This window comes from Centrocercus urophasianus, unplaced genomic scaffold (genome assembly GCF_019232065.1).
Source record: "Centrocercus urophasianus isolate 14NV4802_14NV808 unplaced genomic scaffold, USGS_Curo_1.0 seq_10, whole genome shotgun sequence".
NCBI classification, from domain to species: Eukaryota; Metazoa; Chordata; class Aves; order Galliformes; family Phasianidae; genus Centrocercus; species Centrocercus urophasianus.
This window is the reverse complement of record NW_024884142.1, coordinates 74,808,618-74,833,663: the sequence shown is the minus strand read 5'-3', so window position 1 is coordinate 74,833,663 and position 25,046 is coordinate 74,808,618. Positions and strand designations below refer to the sequence as shown.

Sequence of the window (25,046 nt, the reverse complement as noted above, 5' to 3'; positions counted from 1 at the left end):
TACCTCTACGATGTTGCAAAGGTCAGAAAAAATGTGAAGTATTGATTACCTTGCCTGTGAATCAATCCCACAGTAATGCCACAATGAAGACTTAATATAGTTGGTCCTGTTTGTCTTAGGACATTTTCTGAATTTTCACTCTTGAAACAATTCACTTTAATGAAGAGTTACTGGCTTTGTTTTCTTTGTTTGTTTTCCCTGCTTTGCTTTTCTGTAGTGGAGCAGTAAGAACTCAACTCAGTTGCAGTTTGGCAAGAATTAAACATGGAGGAATGAGAGAGGGAAGAAAATAAATAAATTGCACCCCTTCCAGTGCTACTTGTTTGGAACCAAATGACAGCACAGTCATTCTGCCATGCTTTCTACTGGGTTCCATCAGTAGCTGGCATGTTGTACGTGCACAAGGGGAGGTCAGGCAGTTTGCTGAGCGTTGCCTTTTTTACTCTGAAAATCGTGACCTTCCTGCTCCACTGAGCAAAGATGGTCAGGAGTTCCTGGAGCAATTTTCCAAATAAATGATACTTTTTTTGTAATCCAAATTTCTTGAAGGAATGTTTCAACAGAAGATTTTCCAGTAGCCTGCTAATTCAGATCTGTAGGCTGAGAGAGACCAGAGCAAAGGCTGGATAGAGAGACAAATGTACTGCTTCACAATGTGCCATGATGTGACCCAGTAGCACTGATGTAGAGATCACAGTCTGTTAAAGTTGCCTACTGAAGTCAATAACCCCTCCCCCCCCCAGTATGTCTCCTAATTAGTTCAGGGCAATTTTTTTCCTCTTTTTTTTTTTCTTTTTTTAATTTGTATTTTATTTTATTTTTTCCCACCAAATAATCAACAAAAAAACTCGTAATTAAAAAAATACTGAGAAAAAAACTTCTATGGAATCAGACTTCTAAGGCTATCAGTTTATAGGTGCAGAGCAGAAAGAACTTTGATCTTTAAGTTTTTGCCTGTATCTCCTTTCCAGCAGATAGTTAATTTACTAATTGCCACTATTTTTAAAATGAACTAATGTTGCCATCACAGCACCATTAACTGCTTTTACTTTGCTATCGTCTTTGGTTTTCTCCAGATATGACCTTACCATACGTAGGTATCCTGGAGAAATGAGCTGAATATGGAAACGTTGACCTGACAATCTGTTTGTTGAACAGCACTGTTGGAGGAATACAAGGCACCAGAGCATTTTTCTGCAAGTTCAGATGATGCTCTCATTGAGAAAGTCCCTAAAAGTGTCCTGTTCCCTATTTTTTAGTACTGAAAAAACAAAATATTTACTAAAACTTGCTTTCCTAAAGTAGTTGGTCTTCAGTAAGCACCTATTTGTGGATCTGTACAGCTGAATATCTTCAGACTCCCTTTTGCCTACCTCCCACCAGCTCCACATCTCCATGTCTGCTTTACACATACTTTGGTGAACAGGCGAAGGGTACAGGGTTGGAGAGGAACGCAGGAAACCTTAATTTCTCTCCACTCTCAATAATGCCTTTTTGCTACCATCTAGTGGTGATAGACAGGTGTCATAACACAGGTGCTTGCAGAGAGGTGGATTTTAGCAACAAGGAAAAAAGATGGAGAACTGCATACAAAAGTTTCCCCAGAATGTCTTTGCTGTAAGATTTTGCTTTGCAGTCCCTTGGTGCTGATCCTGCTGCACTTTCTGTCAGTCTATGGCGCAGTGCAGAGAGGCCAAGGCAGGGCTGTGACCTGCTCTTGTCTGGGATCCAGCCTGCCTTGATACTACAAGTCTTTCTTCTGCTGTTCGCAGATGATTGATGCTTGCCCACTTTGGGGTGCTGCAAGATGTTAGAATGCCTGAGATTGTGTGATACCTATGATGCTGAAGGAAAGGCCACAGTTGTCTTTACCCTGCAATCAGTTTCATCAAGAAGGCAGTGGAGCCTTTACTAAATATCCTGGATCATGTCGTAAGGGACGCAACACATCAGCAATAACAAGGTATGATGATGATATGTCTGAGGGTTACAAAGATGTAAGTCAAGTCCAGAACCTTCTATTACCTGTTGTAATAAGTGGCCCCAGACTAAAAACATTGCCACTTGCCAAACTGGGAGAATATTTTCCACTTAGATTAGAGGTATATGCCAAAAATAGAGTGCTTGTTTTAAAGAGTACAAGAGAATCTCCCCTAGAACTTAAGTTTAAATATTGATACTGAGGAAAAATAAGGAAGGAAGGAAGGAAGGAAGGAAGGAAGGAAGGGGAAAGAAAGCAAATGTCCTCTGAAAAGGGAAAGCAGTAGGTGGAAAACCTGAAATCAAATTCTGAAATCAAGTTAGTGAAAGAGACATTAAATATAGAGGTCCATCCTTGGCTCAGAGTACCACAAACAGTTCCTAAAGAAAAGGACTTTCTTTACATTGGTGCAGAGCTCTCTTTTCAATATCCCACATTCTGAAGACAGATATTTTGTGTAGAACACAGTAATACAAATCCAGAATATTTCATTCTGTTTATATGTGTGAGTGAGTTCAAGGAAAAACAAATATCTATTTTGGTTGAGATCAATTCTACAGCAAATAAATACATTTCCACACGTACATGATGGAAAAGTCTCTTTTCCTTTTGCTTAAAATTCACTTACCTTAGAATCACAAATATATTTCCACCCAGAAAGAAAACAGGAAAGAGGGAGAGTAATCACCTAATGTAAATTGTATTTCTGTCCCTAATCCTGGAATTAAATCCTTCCAGGCCTCTGCAGTCAACCCACAAATACGTCTTTGGAAGATCAGACTTAGAATTGGATGCCTCAGTAACAGGAAAGAGGTGTACTCTACACTTCATTGTGCAGCTTTCCAGTGTTAGCTGTATGAATTAGTGAAGATTAAAGCTGTCTAACTCTTGGCTCTGACAAGCAGAAGTTAGGTTTTACAAAATACATGTTGAAATTCAGTGTGCATGTGATAAAAAAAACATACTTATCGAACAAACTGCTATATTTTGAAAGGCGAATCTTATCTCACACAAACAGATGACATGGATTTAAATTTTCAGTTCTATTTAGGTCCCAAATGATAAGACTAATCCTAACTGTGAAATATTTCAGTCACTTAGAAAACAGTAAAAGAGAAATAAATCACAAGGCAGCTGTAGCTCTAACATGACCAAAAAACTAATGATCCATATACTCTGTCTGCTTTTCTATAGGTGATGTGAAACTGAGTTTAATACAGGAATCTTCAAAGTAATCACATCAAATGACAGCAGAGGGAGCTATCATTTCTCTTCAGTTTATGGTGACCTTGCTGAATCCATTGCTCTCTTATGCCTTGTGTAGTTACTATCAGGAATCTTGAAAAATACAAATTCTGAAACGTGATGGAACTTTTCCAAAAGGGAGTTAGAGACCGACAAGGGAGGAAGAAAATACATGTAAATATGCAATGTAAGGCCTGAAATCATCTTCTGAACATGAAGGCCATGCAATAAGCACTTCGTTCTTACAGAACTAAAATGTAAATAATGTTGGGCTTGTCTGGTTAAATTTACCTTTTCCCTAGAAACATAATTGACAGACTAGTTAATCTGTAAGTTCTTATCCCTCATGAATTTATAATTCATCTGCTACATTTTGCTGTCCTTACTGAAGTGCTCATACAGAATGGACAGGGTAACACTTGCTAAAAGTGTGCAGTGTCCTGCCCGTGGAAGCCACAGGGAAGCCATACATTCATCCATTGAAAGAACTGACAAATTAACATATTGCATCCTGTGCTGCCCTATGTGTGAGATAAATTAACTAGAAAAAGGGTTTTTTTCCTTTTTTTCTTTAATCTGAAAACTCAGTGGACACATATGAAGTATGGATTCCTTGGATATATTTTTTTTCTTTCCTTCTGGGGCTTGAGTGATGAAAGCATGGCCTGTGTGGCCCCAGTAAGTGAAGTACTGAAACTCTGGTCCACTTGGATTGAAGTGAACAGACAGGTGAGGTTACATGCTGAACTGGCTGCTGCAAATCCAATGCTGAATGTTTTTTATGATAAGCCCCAAAATACCGAAACACAGCCCAAGATTTGTTTCTAGGCCCACTTGAGGCAGAATGAATGCTCCACATCCTCACACTGAAAGCAGCTAGAACAATGCCTGAGATCTGCTTGTTACAAATCTAGAGGCTCAGCCATGGCCCTTCCCTCTCCCAGCAGGCAGTGCTGGGCCTGATGAACCCAGGGTATGGTTTGCCCTTTGGGCTGCCAGGGCACACTGCTGACTCTTCAACTTGCTGCCAAGCAGAACCCCCAGATTCCTTTCTGCAGGGCTGCTCTCCTGCTTCTTGTCCCCCAGGGCAGGAGATCCATATGTAGATACATAGATCCAGGGCTGCCCCTTTATCTTATTAGAATCCTGGGTACAAGATACAAGATTTGTGAGGAATACCTGGAATACAACAGAGTAAATTGACAGCATCTGTAATGGTAAAAGCAGAAGTTGCAAGTATTTTTTTCATTATTATTTTTACTCTTTTTTTAGGGAAATAACACGAAACAAGTTTGTGTGATGCCAGCAAGTCTCACCGCAGTGAGGTATGAATTTAGTTGCATCTGTCACGAGATGTAATTCTAATCCCAGTGTGATCCTGGCAGAGTTCCCACTGACTTTGATAGAGTTGAGATGGCACTTCACAGAGCCTCATCAATTCAGGAAAGCTCAGGGTCTGCTTTGGCATCTCCATTTCTCACAAACCCGCTGCAGTGTCTCATTCTTGCCTCTGCTGTTCCCACAGGCATTCACTTATCCTTCCCTCCTTTCTGCGTGTTCACTTCGACCACCTTGCCTGGCTTTTCAACAAGCATTTCATGTCCTGATCATTGATCAGTGGAGAATGCTCGATGTGTTCATTATGGTTCTGCAGACAACTATATTGTTCCTTGGGATGACTGTACATCCATCCGTTGGTAATTAGTGGCATGCTGAGGATTTTCCATTATTGAAGATGTTGGAGGTAGGCTACAGTATTACAGATTAGATTTTGGAGTACTGCATAGACTTTTTTGCAAAGCAAGTTTGGCAACATTTGATTCAAAGAGTTACTGATTTCTATTAATAGTCTAAGTTGCTTTTCACTAGCTCTCTGCTATTAGTAAAGGCTGCACTTGTTGTCCTTTATGGATGTAAGACTTGTTTAGATCTTGATTCTCTTTTGCTATTTTATGTCATATAGATCTTCTTCTAGGCCTTTTTTTCCATTTATTAGAACAAACACTGATAGGAAAAGTACAATGTCTGTGAATAACACTCCATTAAGTTTAACTTACAAAGTTGAGTGAATTAACTCAGATTCTCACATTTCTAAGAGCTCTGTCAAAATCCAGTGCAGATGTTGGGGCTAAGGGATGACAATGAGCAGAAATTTGAACAAGTGAATAAATTTGTTGACGGAACAACAAATGATGGTATTTTCACACAACCTGGTATTTTTTCAGAAGTAATGGTTTGGATCTGTGTCTCATAGAAGATTGTAAAGATATACACCTACAAAGATTTTTTGTTAAGTAAGCTCATCTCTGTTTCAAGCCATAGAGGAATAGGTTTGCTATGATGTATCCCTCCTTCGTCTTGTCTTGCACTGAATAATTTGTGGGAATTAAGAAAAAGCATTTAGCCCCAGCATTAAGCATTTAGCCTGGCTTACCTTGGGGTGCAGGTGCTGCCTCACATGTATTTGGATTGCTTACAGGCAAGTCTATCAGTACGAGCCTAAGGCTCCAAGCAGCCGACTGGAATGTATATTGCCAGATATGTTGATTTACAGTCATTTGGATGTTGATGACTTGCCCTATCATACAGGGCAGCGATGTGAAGGTATGAGAAATGGTTGCTGCATAAACATTCTGTTCTTCTGACAATCATATCAGTCTGTACTCTGCTGCCCATTGTGTTTTCACTGAAAAGGTTGTGTATATAAAGTAGTCAGTGTGACCACTGACATTTACTGTGCATTTTTAAAGAAAAACTTCTGGAGACACAATGTGTATGTGTGTAAGGAGGTAATGCACCACATTTTTTGCCTTCCTCAGTTTTTATTCAAATCTTGCTGTTATATTTATTGTTATATGATAAAAACAAACAAACCAGCAAAAGGTGTAATTATGGTCTTTTGAATCTGAAAACAGTTTTAAAAGCTTTGAATTCTGAATCAGATCAAAGTAGTGTATATAACGAGACAGTCTTTGCTAGAGTTCTCATTGGTTGCAACCTTCTAAATGTAATAAAACAAGTGAAGTTGATCTCCCTTTCCTGTTTTAATTATGTGACTAAATAGCCGCAATCTCCAGCTGACATTTTAATAGTAAGGGGAACTTACTGTGTTTTTTTCCTGAAATGGAAGTTTCTCATGAAATCCTAAGGAACATTTCAGATAGCTGTGATGGAAACAATAATTCTGATTAGCTCACATTTGACTATGTTTAAATACAGAGCATTTTGGCATTCAAAACAGTATTGCAAGGGCTGATATCTCAGCTCTTTTTAGCATACAGTGTTGAATACACAAACGTGCACAACTTGAAATCACACAAACGTGAAAATCTGCAATTCAGAATCTAAATTGCTTCGATAAAAAGACACAAAATATTTGCTTTAAATCTAAATGCAAAGTACCTTTATGCCTCTATTTTAGGAAGCAAAATTGGTAACTGTTTTTTTCTACAAAGGAAGCATCTCTCCTCTGTACTTTAGTACTGATTAGTAAATGGATATGCAGAAATCTCTGTATGAAATTAGACAAGCATGAATCTGTGCACTCCAATATATTTAATACATGTTCCCTAAGACCTCAACAACTAAAGCTAATGCTCCCTCAGCTCCATTGAACTAATTAAGTTAGGTTGTTATGTTAATAATGGGCTGCCCTTCTGCCTGCATTTATAGCACTTAGCAAGTCAGTGTGTGTGTGTGGATGCTTACTGCATGAAGGAGAAAGCTTCTGTCAGTGAATTAGATTAATCCATCACGAGAATTAATGTGACATGATTACTGTTGATATATGTGAAGAAGCAGGCGTGCACGAACTTGATGCAAAGAGATATCTGCAGCTGTAGGAAGTAAGAAACACTTCAAAACATTAGGCAAGGGCTATGAGCCTGTACAGTTGAACAAATGGGCTGCTGATGCCGAGATGTGCTGAAGATAGGCTGCTGATATGACAAATGCACAGGGTGCCATGGGATCCCAATGCTGCTATCAAGCATTTAGTTTAACTCAGTTGTGTTGATGTTTTGCTACAGACTTCTAATAACACCTGTTGTGTAAAATATTTCTCCAGATTAGTTTTCAGTTATTTTGCTTTCTGAAGAAGAGATACTTGAAAATCAATTAAGAAAAAAAAAAAAAAAAAAAAAAAGAAAGAAAGAAAAAAGATCAGCTGTGCTTTGGACATTATTTTGGTTGTTCTCTAATTTTGCCAATCATTTCATCAGCCACTTCATCTCCTTCTGTTCTGCTGACTGTGTGCCATGTCCAAGGTTGCTAATGATTTGGAAGTTCCCAACTACTGAAATGTGGCCCCTTAAGCCGGTGGTAACGGGCTGAGAAGAAAATGCTGCATTGGTAAATATTCTTTTGTGTCATAAATATTAAAACATAATGAAGAGTTGATAGCTGCGATAAAGGAAAAAGCAGAATTGCTGAAGTGAAAATTTATAAGAATAACAAATTGTCTTCCTGACAGAGGTAAATATGCATGTGGGCTTCTTTGTATGGCAGATACAACCATTAGAATGTAGCATAAAACCAAGCCAAAATAATTGCAAGTTTTTGAGATGATCTTAATGTTGCTTCCTAGAAGGTGGTGGGCAGTAATAGAATTTCAGTTATCAAGAACAAAGTGGTAGAGAACTACCAACAGCATCTGACAATTTAAATTAATCATTTACTTAGCTTCAGCTCACAGGAGCAAGGTTTGTCTCATAGTACCATGTGTAATTTATTTTTCTTATACATAGTGAGAAAAGGTACTAAGATACTCAAGAGTCCTGAAGAAATAATCTCAAATTCACAATGCACTGTCCTGCATTTCCAACCACTGGCTGAGGCTGCAGAGATAAGGATTATTGTGTTGAGGACACTTGTAAGCATTGGAGTCAAGAGCAAATCGCCCACATGGTTTGTTATGCAAACAAATGAACCCCCCCGGCTCCCCCCCCCCCCCCCCCCCCCCCACGTATCTATTCAATGAAGCTGTTCATTTTAAAACAGGATCTTATATATAAAATTAGTTTAGGCATTTGTCTGCAGTGTAGCATCCATTTACAGATGAGGTTACTGTGGTGCACTCAGACTTCACAGGCATGATTCATGGTATTCATTTGTGTGTTTCCTAACGCATTGCAATATACATAGCCCAACCCAGCTATAAAATAGCTATTTGATTGCATGCTAGCAAATACATATTAGGCCCAGTCCATTTTGAATAAAATTTGACAGCATGTGAATCGCTGGATATAGCTGGCAAAGAATGGCATTAAAGTCAGCCATAAGTATCAGACTGACTATGGACATCTATAGGGGATAAATACTGCAAGTACCCATCGCTTCTTGGAGGTATTGCTTTTATAAACAGTAGTGCAAAAGCGGAAAAAAAATAATCAAATAACGTCCTATGAAGGATATCTTAAAACATTTTGGACTGTGATTTCAAAATCGAATTTCCACAAGTAAAGAGAAAAATATCGTTCACTGTGGCACTTTTTGCAAAGTCTGAAGGTTGAAAGAAAGTTATTTTGTAACCAAGCACAAAATAGGCATTTGAAAAATGATTTAGCTGGCAAAAAAACCACAATTTTTTTCCACATTAAGATAACTTAAGAACACCCAAATTGTTTTTTATTAGACTTCTCATATTTACTTCTTGGCTGACACATGCATGAGATATTCAGTCCTAAAGGTCACTTCTGAGAAAGCAATGAGTGACTGGAAATAGCACTGCAGGACAAAATGATGTCTCATTGCTAACTATTATTGGTAGAGAGTGATAAATATTTTACTCCAGAGGCTACAGGCCAGCTCCTGTAAATAAATTTCTGTTTCTCAGCTGTAGTGACAGCTGAAAGATGGTGTGACAGAGTGGCTCTTCCTGAGTTTAATTTTTTGATTAAAGAGAGGATGAGATGGAGTGGCCTGGATGTGTCACCTCATTGCACACAGTAAGGCCTGAGGGCTGCCTCAGTGGGGCCCTGGCTGCGTGGCTGTGAGGTGCCTGTGCCGCACCTCGAGTACTGTGTTCAGTTTTGGGCTCCTCACTACAGGAAAGATGTTGAGGTCCTGGAGCGTGTCCAGAGAAGGGCAACAAAACTGGTGAGGGATCTGGAGCACAAGTCTTACGAGGAGCAGCTGAGGGAGCTGGGATTGTTCAGTCTGGAGAAGAGGAGGCTCAGGGGAGACCTCATTGCACTCTACAACCTCCTGAAGGGCTCCTGAAGGGAGGTTGTGGTGAAGAGGGATTGGGCCTCTTCTCCCAGTCAATGAGCAGGACATGGGTTAATGGCCGCAAGTTGTACCAGAGGAGGTTTAGGTTGGACATAAGGAAGAACTTTTTCTCTCAGAGAGTGGTCAGGCACTGGAATGGCTGCCCAGGGAGGCGGTGGAGTCGCCGTCCCTGGCAGTGTTCAAGCGGCGTCTGGATGACGTGCTGCATGATATGGTTTAGTACTAGTGGTGGCAATGGTGATGAGGAGACGGTTGGACTGGATGATCTTATAGGTCGTTTCCAATCTTGTGATTCTATGATTCTATGATTCTATATGTTTCTCCACTGCCAGAAGAGAGATAGGAGAGGCCCGGACAGCCCCAGTGCAGTAGCAGTAGCAACGAATGAATGGGGCCTGCATACAGCGCTCGACACACACAGCTGCCATGTCATCCCTTCTTGTCTGGACCAGTGCTGCCCTTTATGCTGTTCAAGCATCAACACAACGCTGCAGTCACCACAGCTAATTTTCCCTTTTGCGTGCTTTGGTTGTTCGATGGTTTACTTTTTCCCTTTCCTTTTCTATTTGGCGTTGACATTCATCCTTAAGGTTTAATCATGGGGTAAAAAGGAGAGGGAGAGGAGAGGAGGAAAAAGAGGAAGGGAGGAAGCAAGAAAGGGGAGGAAGGGAGGGAAGGAAAGAAAGGAAGCTTTTCAGATGTTTTCTTATGGGGTGGGTGCTGCTACCCCTTCTGGAAAGGCAAGATCGAAGTAGCTGTCTGTCTGTGCCGCTCTACGTTGAGGCCTACAACATCCTAAATTCAGGTTTCGCAGCCTGAGGTACCTCCTACCTCCACCCACCCCCACCATCCCCGGCCGGCCCGCAGGGCGGCGCCCATCCCTGCAGCCACCGCCCGTAGATGCGGCCACACATCGCCCCGCCCGCCCGACGGGGGCGTCACAGGCGCGGCTCGGCCCTTTCCCCTCCCTCGCGCAGGCGCGGCCCGGCCATGTCCGCCGTGGAGCGGCGCTTGGCCCGTTTTCGGGCAGCTCGCGGCAGGGCAGCCGCCGTCCCCCTGCGCCCCGCTGAGCCGCCGGGAAAGGCCGCGGCTCCGGAGCCCGCTGAGAGCCCGGATGGTGGCGGGCAGGTGAGCGCCGCGCGATGCGGGTGGGGGCCGTGCGGCGGCGGCGGCGGCGGCGGGGCCGGCGTCTGAAGGCACGTCTCGCTGCTGCCTCCACAGGCCAGTCCCGGCTGGGCGCCGGCGCCGGTGTGGGCACGGCCGCTGCTGCTGAAGGTACTGCTGTGGGCCGTGCTGCTGGCGCTGTTCGCCGAGCTGGAGCTGGGGCTGCCCTACTTCGTCCTGTCCCTCCTCTACTGGATGTACGCCGGCACACGAGGCCCCGCCGAGCGGCGGCAGGGCGAGCTGAGCGCTTACTCCGTGTTCAACCCCGGCTGCACCGCCATCGCCGGGACGCTGACGGCCGAGCAGCTGGAGCGGGAGCTGCATTACCGGCCCGCCGCCGGGAGGTAGCGGAGCTGGGGCCGGGCTGGGGAGGAGGAGGCGCGGCTGTGCCCTGCGCTACGCAGCCCGTGCCTGACTCCTTCCTCGCCGCTCCCGAATAAAGCCGTAACAAAGCGCTATCAGCTTGTCGGTGACTTTCTGCTTACCACGGGAGGCCGGTGTTGGACTGCACTTGTAGGGGAGTGCCCCGCTGCTTTCCCGCCCGGCTCTGTCTACACCCAAGACGAGGCACGAGGCGGTATTGGTACAACTGAAGCCAGCTGCTGCTTCTGATCATGCCCGTGTTTCATCCAATACATCAGATTTTGGTGCAGGTTTCTCGATTGCTCCGTGTTACAAAGTTTGCTGGCTGCAGTGTAAGGCGAAAATATCTGTTATTACTCCTGACAGGTGACACGTGTGGTTTTAACCATCATTTTGGAAAAATAACTAAGGGACAATGAGCAGCAAATGCAGAACTGCAAGAAGCTCTTAGATGAAATAGTACTTGCTTGTTGCTGCACTTGGTCTTTTTTTACCACCACACAGCTGGTGATGCTTCTCACCATCATCCCATGTGCAGCCAGGTGCACTTTTCTTTATGAGCCACTTTGGTTTTTTAATAATCCATTGGTATTTCTATTATATAAATGATTGCATGAAAATAAACCATTGATATTAAGCTGTAGTGAAGAGCAGTTAGTTGAGTTTACACCCATTTGTTGGTCTTTCAAATCCTGTTTCATTGTGTCTTTTCTGTTTTAGCTGTCACTGTAGTTACCACAGGTTCCATCTTTTGTTGGATAAGCAAATGGAAATGTTAATTGGACTGAAAAGAATAATAGGTTAGGGCACAAGTAATACCTTGTGACACTACTAAGCGTCCTTCAGTATCTCTCTGCAACACTATCAGCTTCTACCACTGCTCTGCTGTATAAATTCTACGTTACCTAAAGCCAACCACAGAATTTTCTCACTTCTTTCACCATCCTCTGGCTGAGATGTACAAACCAGCTGAGTTCTCGCTGTTCTTTTCACTGATATCACCTAATTCCATATGGATAATGTGCTCCGTTTTGTTTTCGGTTAACAAAGCCTCTGCAGGTTCAGAGCACTCTTTGTAGTGGACACGGAGGTGGAAATAATAGAAATCTTTACTTTCATGGAAGAACCGTGAATTAGGAGTCTCAACAAACTTAGGAAGTATTCTGGTAATGATGGAGTAACAAACAGGTGACAATTTAGGAAAAGGTAAGTACACCAGTAAGTGAGAGCATTTTGTGAGCGAGTTGAAACTTTATTCACAAGGAATAAAATAAACGTGTTCATGGGGAGCTGATAATTTGACACCTCTCACAGATCCCATGGGTGTTTTAAGCAAGAAAGACATGCAAATAAATATTAAGGTAACATCCATGAAACAATAAAATGTTATAGCAGCAATAATGGAAATAAAGGCTTAATTTGCTTTAAACTCTAGTTACATAATGTCAGGCTGAATTCGTAGACTATTCTGTTTAATACTTTATGAAACAAATTGCTACACTAAATGAGAATGAAGCTGAAAGGCACAAGAAATAAAAATTCATGCAGTTCATCTGTTCCAGTGCTTTCTGTTGCTTTTCTTATTTCATGTTACTCAAATAAATGCACAGTATAAATTCTGAAATAGAGATGGCAAGAATAACAACACGGGCTTGTAAAAGATATTACTGAAGTAGATATGAAGTATTACGTTGAAATAATTTTTTAGGCCTTGAAGTATTTCTCAAAGTACCCTACTACTGTAGTTCTACTTTGATGGCAATTCCCTTCACCAGTTCTTAAGGGAGATAAAGAAGTGAGAGCTTAATTGGAGAGGAAGAAAAACGCACCAAAGCTGTTTGTCTGAGATCATCACACTTTTTTTTTCTTTTTTCTTCACTTATATTCTAACAAGCCAGAACTTAAAAAGATAAATTTGACAACTGGTGCTGCAGATATTCCTATGGGCCCAAAGCCCTCAGTTCTTAAGTGACTGGAATGGCCAAAAAGCCTCAGGGCTCCAAAGCACATCAAACCGTAGAAGGAAACTTTGTGACAGCAACAAAATACAGCTTTCTTAGCACACACAAATGTCTATCCTCCTTCACTGTGTATATTTTTTCCAGCATAATAGTGTGTTACACATATCTATAGCTTCCTATTGCCATAGCAGAACAAATTTTGCTAACAGCTGCACAAGTGGCAGAAACTTTTTTTCTGGGTTTGCACACAATCAAGCAGGGCCCTGAAAAATTAGCACCCATCTTGAATATAATGAATGAAATTATTCCCTCTAGTGCGTGTTATATAGATTAAGATCTCACCTGTAGCTGGTACCTTTTCACCTACCAGTGATTCTCATGTTGCTGCAATCAAATGTAGATGCTAAGTGGAAAAATGATGCATACTCTGCATACAAGAAGCTAATTAATTATATTTCAGAACAGTGACTAATGTACATATGTAGTAGTCAGATATTGTATTAAGGGTGATGCAATGTAGAATCTAGGTATTAAATTTATAGAAGAGCCTGAGGTACTTCATTCCAAGGTCAGCTCTGCAACCAATGTTATAAAGGCACAGCCTGGGAATGGCCTGTGTAGAAGCCAGTGTGCTAGGCATACGCAAGCCAGCCTGAGAACTGTGGTGGATTTCTACAAATGTGTCTTGACTTTTCCCTGGAGCTCAATTATAAGCTTTATAGCAGAAGAAGGTAACCTATCCTCTCTAATTTAATTCTAATCTGCTGATTACAAAATTAATCCAACCTGTTGGCAATTTGAATTCTAATACAAAGATTAAATTATTCCATGCAAAGCAATCTAGCTTTAGGCAGGAAGGATGCTGAATTATATCCAGTCTCCTTTCTTGGCAACAAGGGATGTGGATTCAAGTGCAAAGAGGGACTAGAAAGTATCTCTGCTGAGTAGTATACCTGCTAGGCTATGGAAGCCACTCTTATTACAAGAAGGCTATGGGCAGGAATGTTCTCAGACCTAGTCTTCAGCATCTTGTCTGTCAGCTGTAAAGTGGAGATGTATATCTAAGCTGCATAAACATATATAACACTTGTTATTAAGTGAGGCAATGGACCAAGGTCTGCTTGTAAAAGTGCCTCGTTTTCTCCAGCAACTCTTGTAAACATCAGCAAGGGTAACATAATTAGCAGCGTAGATGCATTCTTCTACAAGAGCCCTTGCAGTTTTAAACTAACAAAAGCCCGTTGTGTTGAGGATGCAGTGGTGGGGGGTATTTTTTGAACCCAGCTGAGGGCAGGCCCTGGAACAGGTGGACAGCCCAGGCCCTGGGCACAGCTGGGAACTGTCTGCCGTGCTGACAGTTCAGCCTTCCACTACCCTGAGTAGAACACCTTGCGGGTATCTCAGGTGCCTGAAGAAAATGTACAAGGCTAGAGAAGAGACAAAAGTGAGCCCACACTGTAAATACGGAATCACTTCCAAGTCAGTGAAGTCTGATAAGACCAATTGTAACTGCAGGTTGACTTCTTTGTGTTTGCACCCACAGAAAGCAGAGTACAGCTTTGAAGGAATATGTTTTGAAGCAAAAGTCATTATCCTGTCTGTGTTCACACCTACTCATACCTATCCATACCTAAGGAGAGGCAGAGTACCATATAAAAGCGGAAAGGCTCTGCGTTTGGTGGTTATTTCCATTGTTGTCAGTAGAGATGACACACATCTATTAATATCAGAATAGGTTCCCTAATAGATAGCAGTTTTGGTTTCTTTAAAGCAAAGTCTAAAAAGAACATTCAGGAATATACACCATGCTACCTGCTGCAGTTACAGACCTTCACGATGCTGTTCTTCACCTTTATGGTAAACAGGTAAATATATTCTGAACTTCATATCTGGGAAACTTTCTCCAAAACTGATTCTTACTTAAAGCCCATGCTGCCTCCCACTAAGTTTTTTCTAAAATGTGATAGCACCTTATCCTATCCTCGTAAAAGTCAACATGTGTTTTTTGTCAATAATCATATTCAGCTTCCTTGTAATTTAATCAGTCGATCACTCGGCTCGCCCACTCAACAATAATAAGCCATTGACCCTGTGGTTTCAGACTGGATCAATGCTATGCTAAGTTTTGGACACCTGGAGGCCTTGTGTGCAACTAGGAGGAAACTTTTAACTTACTTTAGACATGATCAATTTTTGCTCTGATGTGTTGATTACATTAGCAGATTGCTCTCCCTAGAAACCTTTGTTCAACAGCCTGCAGGCAATGAGCAGCATATACTCAAGTTTCTTGCTGGAGATGACACACTTAAGCCACTTGCTTGGGTATTTAAGGGTTTTCAGGTACATTATACAGTTCATTGTTCTCAATCTGGTTCACCTGCAGAAATCTTAGCTGAATGTAGCCTGGCAAGTGGCAGCGTAAACACTACTGCCTACCGTGCCTCCACTACTGATGCTGTTGGCTGGACACTTCAGAGGTTTCATGCTGCTGTCTCTCTGGATATACAAATGTTCCAATCTCCAGCGCTCCCAACTTTTCCGAAACTCCATCTGAACCTAACAAGCAAAACAAGAAAACAAAAGGAATGAATATAGAAGGAATCAGATCTTTAAATGATTCTGTTAGAAAAGGGCAAGTTAATAAACATACCACACTACTGGGGAAAGACGGCAATGCTCTAAACCTCCATTATTATTGCTTCAATTATCTAATTACCTCATTAGTCTATCATAGGGTATTTCATATTTAAAATAACGATGGTTTTCACTTTCACTTTCACTTGCATAAAGCTCTTTTATGCTACAGCACACCAGGAATTTTTCAGTATTTTTTTCTAAATAGTATTCATCTGCAATACAGCGTGTACTCCATGCCCCACTACTATTAAGTTGATTTTACTTATCAACTATTAAATGAGTGAAAAGATTGACTTCCTGCTCAGTACTGTCACCACAGGCATTCTTAAAGTTCTGTGTCCAATTTCATTTAATCAGTATTATTCTTTGGCTGATTTTTGTTTGTGGAATATTTACTTTTCTAATTCCATGGAAAAGATATTTATTCAGAATTGATACATTAACGACTAGCATACTGAAGACTATACTTTCTTTCCCCCTTTTAGATAGCAATTAAAGTATCTCTTTGCAGACACTGTAAATTTTTAAAAAGTTGTAGTACAAGGCTTATATCCAGTCACTGGTCCTGGGTTAAACTGTGTAACTGCTGTATCCATTTGGGAGTTTATCAAGGGTTTTGAAACTGTGTCATGGTTTGGGGTTTTTATTCTTCTCCAGTAAGAACAGAATTTTGAGTCTACCTGTTCCATGGGCAATGTTCTTGCCACTTGACTGAAGTAAGAAGTTCCATTAGCTTTTAATGCATAAGGAAGAGGACATAAAATTGAACCTTTTTTACTCTATTTAGAAAAAGGCAGGAGAGCAACTACAGCGATGAACTCATCAGGGTGTGTACTTCTGCCTGGAAGTAAGTGCGCTATGGTAGGTTACTCAAGTGAGCCTTCTCTGGAGAGTTCCTTTTTTATTTCCTCTTAGGGTCTGGTACTGACCACCAAGAGACTAAATAGACTAATGGTAATTCCTGCACAGGCCTGTCATCCTGTCCATGCTGCTGAAACTATCATTCTCTGAAGGAAACTTTCTAAGGAACCAGCTACTTTCTTCTCCACTTGTTTATTTTCAAATACCAAACCTGGGAAGAAACCCTAAAAAAGGAACAAAGTATGCACAGCCAATTGTCTTCCTTTACTAGTTACCCCTAGCACTGCTTGTCAACTCAGAGCTACAGCCCTTGTACTGAGTACCGTCCTGGCACAAGCACATGAGAGCAAACTGCATTTCTGTGTTACTGACTGTGGAATCTGTCCCCTGGTATCACAATCAAATGGGGAACTAGGAAAGGTGCTAAGATAAAATACTATATTTTACTATGATTCTGGGTGGCTGTTGTGTCAAAAGCCACACAAAGGCACAAGAAAAAAGACAGCAAGTCTGAGATACTTTGCCATATAAGAATGAGGAAGAATAACTTGATAAAGACAGAAAATGAAACAGTGAAATACAAGCACCACGCTGTCTTCAGAATAAGCATGATGATACTATCATTCCTGTAAATTGGTAACTTTTGTGGGAATGGAGAAACGCTGTTTTGTTAGGTAGCACTGGGAAAAAGCAGTTTTAAATACTGACAGAAAGATCCTGAAAGAGAACATGAATGTGTCTATTGACAGAATGAGTCAACGAGCAATAGAAGCAGGTATTTAGAATCAGGCAGAGGGATGAAATGTCTTCCGTATGGATGGACATGACAGGCGGAATCCTAGAGCTATGGCACAAATAGCCTGCAAGATTGAGATGAAGTGATTGGCAAGAACTGAACAAAAGACCATAGCAGAAATGATGCTTTAGGAATAGGTCTTGGTGAGAGAATATTAGTTTTCACTCCAAAGGTTAAGGAAAAGGGTAAAGAGAAACTCTGCTTTCAGTGCTGATTTTTTTTTTTTTTTTTTTTTTTTTGCCTACATGGCTATGAAGACATGACTGAAGTTATAGTTCAAGATTTATTTAGTATATCTTGAGCACAGAAGTTGATGTACAGATCTTTCAGCCAATTAATTAGCCTAGCAGCATCCATGCATGGATAAATAGGCTGTACAGGGAGAAGGGAGCCAAGAAAAAAGTTCCCATGAAGATTTTCACAGACAAAGAAGTATGCAGAAGCTAGAAAACATGGTCATGGATGTTAAAAATGGAGAAGGTATCTCACAGAGAACTGCTGATTGAGCCTAATGCAGGTTACAGGCTTCAATCATAGTGATAGGAATGTACATCTGAAATGACGTAGAATGGAGCTGGTGGAGCAGTTCAAGGAACTGTATAGAGAATACAAAGTAAAAAGAGAAAATGAAGATTGAGCAGTAATGAAAATAAATAAATAAATAAATAAATCAAGGAATCCTGGAGTTAAGACAGATTCTTTTAAGGTGAAAGAGAGTGAAGTGTGTTTCCACAGAGATAGGAAGGAGGCACAAAAAGAAGGAAAGTTATACGGAAAGCAGCCTGAATTAGCTTAAACTAATTCTGATGGAAAAAGATAGCATCTCTCTGGTTAGAATATTTGTTACAGAAAGCAACACTGCAGAAAAATGGATCACATTAAACCCATCCCAGTCTTCAAAGAAAATTGGTGATAACAGCCAATCCGATGAGACCCTGTAATTTGCTTCAGAGCAATACTAGAGGAATTATTTCAGGTGAAATGTGACTGAAATACAAACATATTTTAATGTTCTTCTATAAGTAAATTCTACGAAAGGAAATAATATAACTTCTATCTTTATTTCTGTCCTTGATCTGGCTCCAACACTTGCAAAAGACACTGAGAAGTATGGTTAAGGTAAAAGAAAAGAAGTCACTGAGTCACAGACAAAAAATACAAACCATACTGCATACAAGGATAGGTTTCAGGAACACTGTCAGAAGAAAAACAGTTTAAAAACTAAGAGTTTAAGAAAGAAATAGAAGAGACTTGACATACTCAAACTCTTTATACACAGATTTATTCTAAGTATGTTGATAAGGAGCTTGGCAAAATTCTTTTCCCTTCTTTTAATAAGCATTGGCACAAGTTAAATAATTCAATCTAGATTGTCAGATTTGTATGAAACCGAATACATTAGGATTACACACTGGGAATTACATTATAAAAGCAAAAGAGCTGTAAACAAGAGATGTCACAGAGGGCTCTGTCAAAAGAAGCAACTCTTTTTTCAGGGTTTGTAATGAAAGTAACTTTGTTCTTGTATCACATGGAAGAAACTACTGGACATAATTCACTAGGGTCCTGGCTGCAGCTGCACAGGAGATATGTGAGCAGAGGCCAAAGTGAATCAGAATAAATGATACAGCAGCAGATGGTTCTTAATTTCAGGATTTACACCTGTAAAAGTGTACAAAGGATTTTAAACAAGTATTTTCCAATTCATGCTTGAGCAAAGCCTGCTGCTACCCACCTCTAGCTTTCATAAGTGGTGCAATTAACACATTCACTTAAACATAATCTTACCCACAGCTACAAAAGTGAACAGTCTCCTGCAGGGCTTAATTCAGCATGCCTGCTGCTTTTTTGTTAACTCCAGCCTAGCCATAATGACATAATTAGAACATTTCTTCCATTGATTTCAATTCCTTGATGAGGTCTATCTTTCAACAGATGATTTTGGATCACTATGTCATATTTAAAAGTAGACTTAGCACTAATGCAAAACACACTGACTTGCATTAGACTTAATAATGTGCTGCCAAGTCAGTAGTGTTTTTGCTTCCCTTGCAAACCCGGCTGCTGAGTGAATATATAATAACGACCACTTAGAAGGTAACACAAAAGGTCTATGCAGTACAGAAACAGAATACTCTCATCTAACAGGTCTGGAGTTCAGCAGATGCCCTAAGATGGTACTTGTATTCACATTAGCTCAAAGCTCTGAGGCTGGAGCTTTTGGGAGAACTTGCTACTCCTTGAAGTTCAGTGCTATATTTTAATGAGAGCGATGATATTTTCAGTAGCAGGAATGCAGGGAAACCAAACTTAATTAAACCCTACGGGAATTAGCCATGAATATTGTACAATCTCACCAGTGAGCTGCTCAGAGCTGTAGAATAAAAATGGCTCTACTTCAATATTAATCAAAGCAAGCACATTAGAAACACTTTGGAATGGATTAAGAGGAGCAACTGTCTCAATAAAAGGAAAGTTCAATCACTGAAAACTATACAATTGTAAGCAAGAAAACTTGCAAGATATCATGCCTACAAATAATATTCTTGAAGTACAATGCCTGGATTCCTTCCAACAAGAATTGTCTGAAAAGTTATCCCATGTGGCTGTAAAGAGGTCGGTTTGTAGAAAGAGTAGATTTAAAAAAAAAAAAAAAAAAAAAAAAAAAAGTCCTCAGTAGGACTTTCAGCAGTTCAAGACCATTTAGCAATTCAAAACCACTTTCAATTTCCTTTTTCTACAGTGGCTGCTGATAGTGCAAGCTGGAGCAATTCGCAGTGTCTCTCTTACCTCATTATTGATGAAACAGTAGAGAATTGCAACCATCAGCCCCTGAAATCAACAAAAAACAAGAGGAGTGAGAAGAGCACAGCAGAGCAGTTCTCGTCCTTTGCCAAGCAAAGCTGCAGAGGGCTGAGCTCCACACTGGCATGTTCCATGGTGAGAGAAAAACAAGAATGGACGATGAAGACGAAGGGTGGTCTCTGACAGCCCTGATGGCAGAGAAATTTGATCAAACGATGTCTCAAAGCACACGATCTTAGGAAAAATAAGCTACTGTGTTCTTCAACCTGTCATTTTTTCCTAACACCTCTTTCCCTCTGCTTTTTCCTTACCTGTCTTCTGGCCACAAACAATATTAACAATTCACAGTGAGCATAAATATAGCTCTGTACTTGATAAATAGGGAACGAGTGGGCGAGCAGGTAAACTGGAAGAATAATGATTCCCTTAGACAAGGAGATTATTTTAAAAATGGCTTTACCTAAGGCAACAGATAAATAAAAATCACAGTAAATCTACATTTGCCTCACATGCAGTTTCAGCTGTAGACAACTACTTCTCACAGCACAGATTTTCAGGAGTATCAAAAATGCAAGTGAAGGCACAAAATTTGTTTTCAGCAACACCATTATACAATTACAGGAAATCACAGACAATTTCATTATTGCCTTGAGGCACCCCACAGGGAGTAGAGCTTAATACATGGATGGGAATACCAGTTTACTGTGAGAAATGTAAGACTTATTGAAAATAGAGTGACATTAACATCTAAACTAAATATTAAAAATGACATCATATCACTGTCATAAACCTGCAATATCTAGTGCTAAATTGAGAAATACAATAAACAGGAATGAGACCATGAGCAGGACACCAAACAGCAGTTACAAAATATCCACATGTGCCCAGTATGAATGCTACCTGGAAAGAAGCAAAGGAGAGCTCAGTAAAAAGCTTCACAAAGCGCAGCATCCCTCTGGCATGTTCATCAGTAATAAAGGCAAAGATGACCTCATGGGTTCCCAGCAGTGGGATCAATGTCAAGGTAGACTTGGCCAGCCTAGGATCACAAAGAAAGAAAGAAACAATGCCACTGAATAGTTCATTGCTCTGCTTCTGACACACCATGAACCAAAAAAGAATAAATAAATAAACAAATAAAGGAAAAGTAGCCTCAAAAGTAACCATGCTAGGTTTCAATATGTTTTAAGTGCTGCTCCACTACACATCACCCCTGCTGTCAGCAATGCTATCTATTCAGCTCTTGGCTGTATTTTGCCTAGAAGGCCTTTCAAATTTAGGAGCAAGTCACATGACTTCTTGTACCCCAAGATGTTTCCCTGTGTACACTTTTCCCCATTTGTAAATGGGAAATACAATCAAAACTTACCTTGTTACCTTGTTAATAACCTGAAAGAAACAGTCTACCAGGGACTAGAATTTTTTTAAAATACCTTGGAATATGGAGTATTACTTGTTGTTCCTTCCCACCTCCACGGTGTGTTAAATCTTTAAAACACTGTAACTGACTGTAACTGTGTAAGACTTCATAAAAGCAGTTAAACTGTCTTAAAGTGACTGATGACTGTGTGACTGTGTGATTAAATGGCAAGTTCAAAGACACAGCTAGCAAAAAAAAAAAAGACACCAATATGAAATACAGTATTTTTTGCCTGTGGGAGAGAAAGCAGTGCTCAGGTTTACAACTACAGGGAACCATTCACAAGAGTAGTCCTTAGCTCTCTTTTGATAGATACACAAGCCACTCAACAGGAATGGAAGGTGCCTGAATCTCACAGAAGAGCTTAAAATACTATCCTGGGCCACAGAACCAGTCAATACTACCAGTGTCTCCTGACAGACTGCCATGGGACACTTTGGTGGGTACAGAACCATTTGACTGGCAGGGCTGATAGTACTTAGAATATCTTGTGCACTCTAGGGCTTTCAGCTGATATTATGAATCACAATCAAGTTGAAAGGAATCTCCGGAAGTCCCTTGCTCAATTCAGCAGGTTTACTCAGGTCTCTGCCCCAACGAGTTTTAAATATCTCCATGGCAGATACTGCACAGCCTCAATAGGCCCCTTTTCCCACATCAGGCAACTTTTTTTTTTTTTTCCTCCACCTCTGACATACAGCTGGAACCCCTCTTGCAATAACTTGTGCCCCTTGTCCTTTAACCATGTACCTCTGTAAGAAGTCCAGCTCCATTTTCCTTATAGTCACCAGTAGGTAGCTGAAGAGAAGCTACCTACAGAAGCTGCAACAGAATCTTTACTGAGCCTTCTGTTCCCAGGCTGAATAAATCTAGTTCTCAGCAACTCCTTCTACATCACTTACTCTATTCCCTGACATACACTAGTGAAAAAAAATGAGGCAAGATCCATGGGTTACAGAGGGTCAAAACACAATGACTTTCTTGAACCTGGACACCAGAAGTAGTTTTGTAGGTGCTGAATGGAATGGGTCTGTCACTTCCCTTGATCTGGCTACGCTCTTACTAATGTACCTCTGTCATCCTACAATGCCACAAGAGCACACTGCTGATTTATGTTCAGCCTGCTGTCCTCCAGCATTCTTCGGTCTTCCATAAAGTTGCTTCATACCCAGTCAGCACCCATTCCGTGTTGCTGGATGGAGTTGTTTAACGCTAAGCACTGGGCTCCTGTCAGGTCATCCACTAGCCTGCCAACATCCTTGGTGCACAGGGCAAGATTGAGAGATACTGTATCTAAGGAACCATTGAAATTAAACAGTTTACAGACATGCAGATTTTTAGTGGATGTAGGCATGCTACTGCACTGGAGGAGGGGAGGGAACTTGCTTAACAGAGTAGCTAGCCAGCAGGTCTCATGAAGCAGGCTCTGCTACACCACCATCTCCCTTGAGACAGAGATATAAGCAGGAGGCTGACTGAATCAGTTCTTGAGGCACGGCCTGGGCAAAGAAAGGGAGTTGGGTAGGTGTACAGCAATCCCCTAGTTTGTTTAATGAATGCTAATTAGTCTAGATGGGATACTTAGAGAGCTCTATCTTAAACAGAACGCTATGAAAAATCCTATGAAAATGCTTCCTGGCTAGTTAAGATCCCTGAAGAAAATCCCCTACCTCAGCAAAAGGAAGCTTCCACACAACTCCAGTCCTTACACAGAGAAAAGGGATTTGTTGCTATGATGAACAATGAGCACTATCTGGGCAACACAAGAGAGCAAATGGAAAAATTTGTCTGGAAGCAAAAGACTTCTCTATTACATATAAGTTAGTGACTTTCTAGGCACCTACATTAGTCTTGTATAAGAGAATAAATTTCACAGTAGCAGTTCGTCTTCACAAGTCTTTTCCAGTATCTCTGAGCAGAAAAGAAGGGGTGAAAATACTCTCATACAGCTACCTATGTCCTCTGGTCTTGTTATCATCAGAGACCTACCAATGAACTGAACTCTTCTGGATAGAGAAGACTTCCTCAACTTGACTATACCTACCAACCACAAGAAAGACTACCAAGACTTTAATCTTCATCAGTAAAGAAGGTTCTGATGCTAGGTAAATTCTTTCTTGATAAAGCCTCTCTGTTTAGTAGCAGATTTTTGAACATACAACATGAATAACTGAATGAACTTACACTTCTGGTTCAGCTGTATCAAACCTTCCTTCTAAATACAGAAGTCATAAAGGCTTTCTCCTTGACAGCATAATTTTACAGTCAGACTTTCAAATGCCTCCAAGCCAGCAAAACTGCCTGCCTACCACTACGCCTTGCAAATTTTACCCTGGGAAGAATAGGTCATGTTTATTCAGAATGAAAGTTAAGCGTGCAGCACATTAGGAGTCCTTTTCTCTGCTTTGAACTTCAATCATGCATAAGGATTTCCAAAATTTCACAAAGCTCTGAGGGTAGGTAACATCAAGACAATTCTGTACTCTGGTAAGATGACACAAAAATACATGCTGTGTCTACTATAGAAGTCTAGCAAAGTCAAATAACCATAGCTGAAAAGCATGTAGCTCCACACTCATTAATTTATCCTATAGCAGATTTGTTCCTCCTATACTATTTTTCAGACTGTAATACAGAAATGCACTTCAAGATGTAGACATAAGTGATGCAACTATGAATCTTATCAAGGTGATAAAATAACAGGAATAACACAGACAAGGCAATGACTGCAAAATAAATATTGAACATTTCAGTAGGTGCTCTCTTGAAACACCGTATATATGCCTAGTAAATTCAAGATTGAAAGTTTGTCCTAATAAAAATTGGCAATAAGAACAAGCAGCGGTACTCAAAATAACCCCTCACTATCTTCATTGAAGTTAAAGATTTTATTTCTCTCCCTCATTATCTTCCAAATTACGTAAGTACTTGCATATGCTGCAAGTATGCAAAAAATACCTGCTTCTTCCAGTGTTGTGGAAGAGTGTAAACTGATGAGCTCAGAGATCAACTCTTCCATTTATCTCCAATTCAGGGGCAACAACTGTCCTGGCTTCACCAGTGACTTGGTGACTGACTGCCCAAGCAATCACAGCAACATGCAACATGAGCTACTCAGGGTCAGTGATGTTTAAATATCCTTGTTAATCCACTTCTTTCCATGTATCTCTTTGTCCACTTCTATTTTGAGAGGTAACAAGTGTCAGACCATCAAACAACATACCTGCATTTTATGTCAGTTTTGCACATCAAATTTGCTTGTAGCTTGGAGATGATGATGCATATAACTCTGATAAAGATCAAGAAATTTACCTGGAAAGATTAAAGAAGAATTTATATAGTCATCAAGAAATATGTATGTGTAAGTGCTAAGTCGGGTTGTATATGCATTTCTAGGTCCTGGGAATCCTGCTATTCTGCAGCTGAAGAATTTACCACAGAATTCAATTTCTTGCTAAGTTCTAAAATGCATCCTCTGTGCTACCTGCTGCAGCTTTCCCAAACAGAGGAGTTAGCTGTACTGATGTGGCATGCTATTTAGTTATCATGCACTGCCAGTAAACAAGAAGACAGCATGAAATAAAC

At 40.6% G+C, this 25,046-nt stretch overlaps 2 protein-coding genes and 1 long non-coding RNA gene across 6 annotated transcripts in view; 2 read left to right on the top strand and 1 right to left on the bottom strand.

Annotated features, from left to right (window-relative positions):
* Positions 1-8,128, top strand: part of LOC122162916 — a 32,278-nt gene extending 24,150 nt beyond the window's left edge. For 2 of the 4 annotated variants that reach the window (XR_006169737.1, XR_006169740.1), the window contains 3 exons: positions 1,773-1,963; positions 4,499-4,551; positions 4,752-7,045. This is a non-coding gene — a long non-coding RNA (uncharacterized LOC122162916). Of the gene's footprint in view, positions 1-1,772; positions 1,964-4,498; positions 4,552-4,751; positions 7,046-7,446 lie in introns of those variants that run through there. The other 2 variants (XR_006169739.1, XR_006169738.1) reach the window with 2 other exon arrangements.
* A 2,316-nt stretch (positions 8,129-10,444) lies between these two features.
* On the top strand, positions 10,445-11,661 carry SAYSD1 (SAYSVFN motif domain containing 1). The gene is made up of 2 exons (XM_042823678.1): positions 10,445-10,582; positions 10,676-11,661. Exons 1-2 carry the CDS (start codon positions 10,445-10,447, stop codon positions 10,964-10,966), a joined length of 429 nt encoding a protein of 142 aa, XP_042679612.1. The 3' UTR covers positions 10,967-11,661.
* A 551-nt stretch (positions 11,662-12,212) lies between these two features.
* Positions 12,213-25,046, bottom strand: part of GLP1R (glucagon like peptide 1 receptor) — an 81,956-nt gene continuing 69,122 nt past the window's right edge. The window contains exons 10-13 of the mRNA XM_042818802.1: positions 24,685-24,773; positions 20,942-21,080; positions 20,027-20,068; positions 12,213-15,498 (exon numbers count right to left, since the gene is read on the bottom strand). Coding sequence (XP_042674736.1) covers positions 15,331-15,498; positions 20,027-20,068; positions 20,942-21,080; positions 24,685-24,773 — 438 coding nt within the window. The 3' untranslated portion in view covers positions 12,213-15,330. The remainder of the gene's footprint in view (positions 15,499-20,026; positions 20,069-20,941; positions 21,081-24,684; positions 24,774-25,046) is intronic.

What these genes read in the sequence shown, in the direction of transcription:
- SAYSD1 (XM_042823678.1), top strand. Translation starts at nt 10,445, where the DNA reads ATGTCCGCCGTGGAGCGGCGCTTGGCCCGTTTTCGGGCAGCTCGCGGC. An exon ending in GCCCGGATGGTGGCGGGCAG is followed by an intron (nt 10,583 to 10,675) that starts GTGAGCGCCGCG and finishes CTGCCTCCACAG; the next exon opens with GCCAGTCCCGGCTGGGCGCC.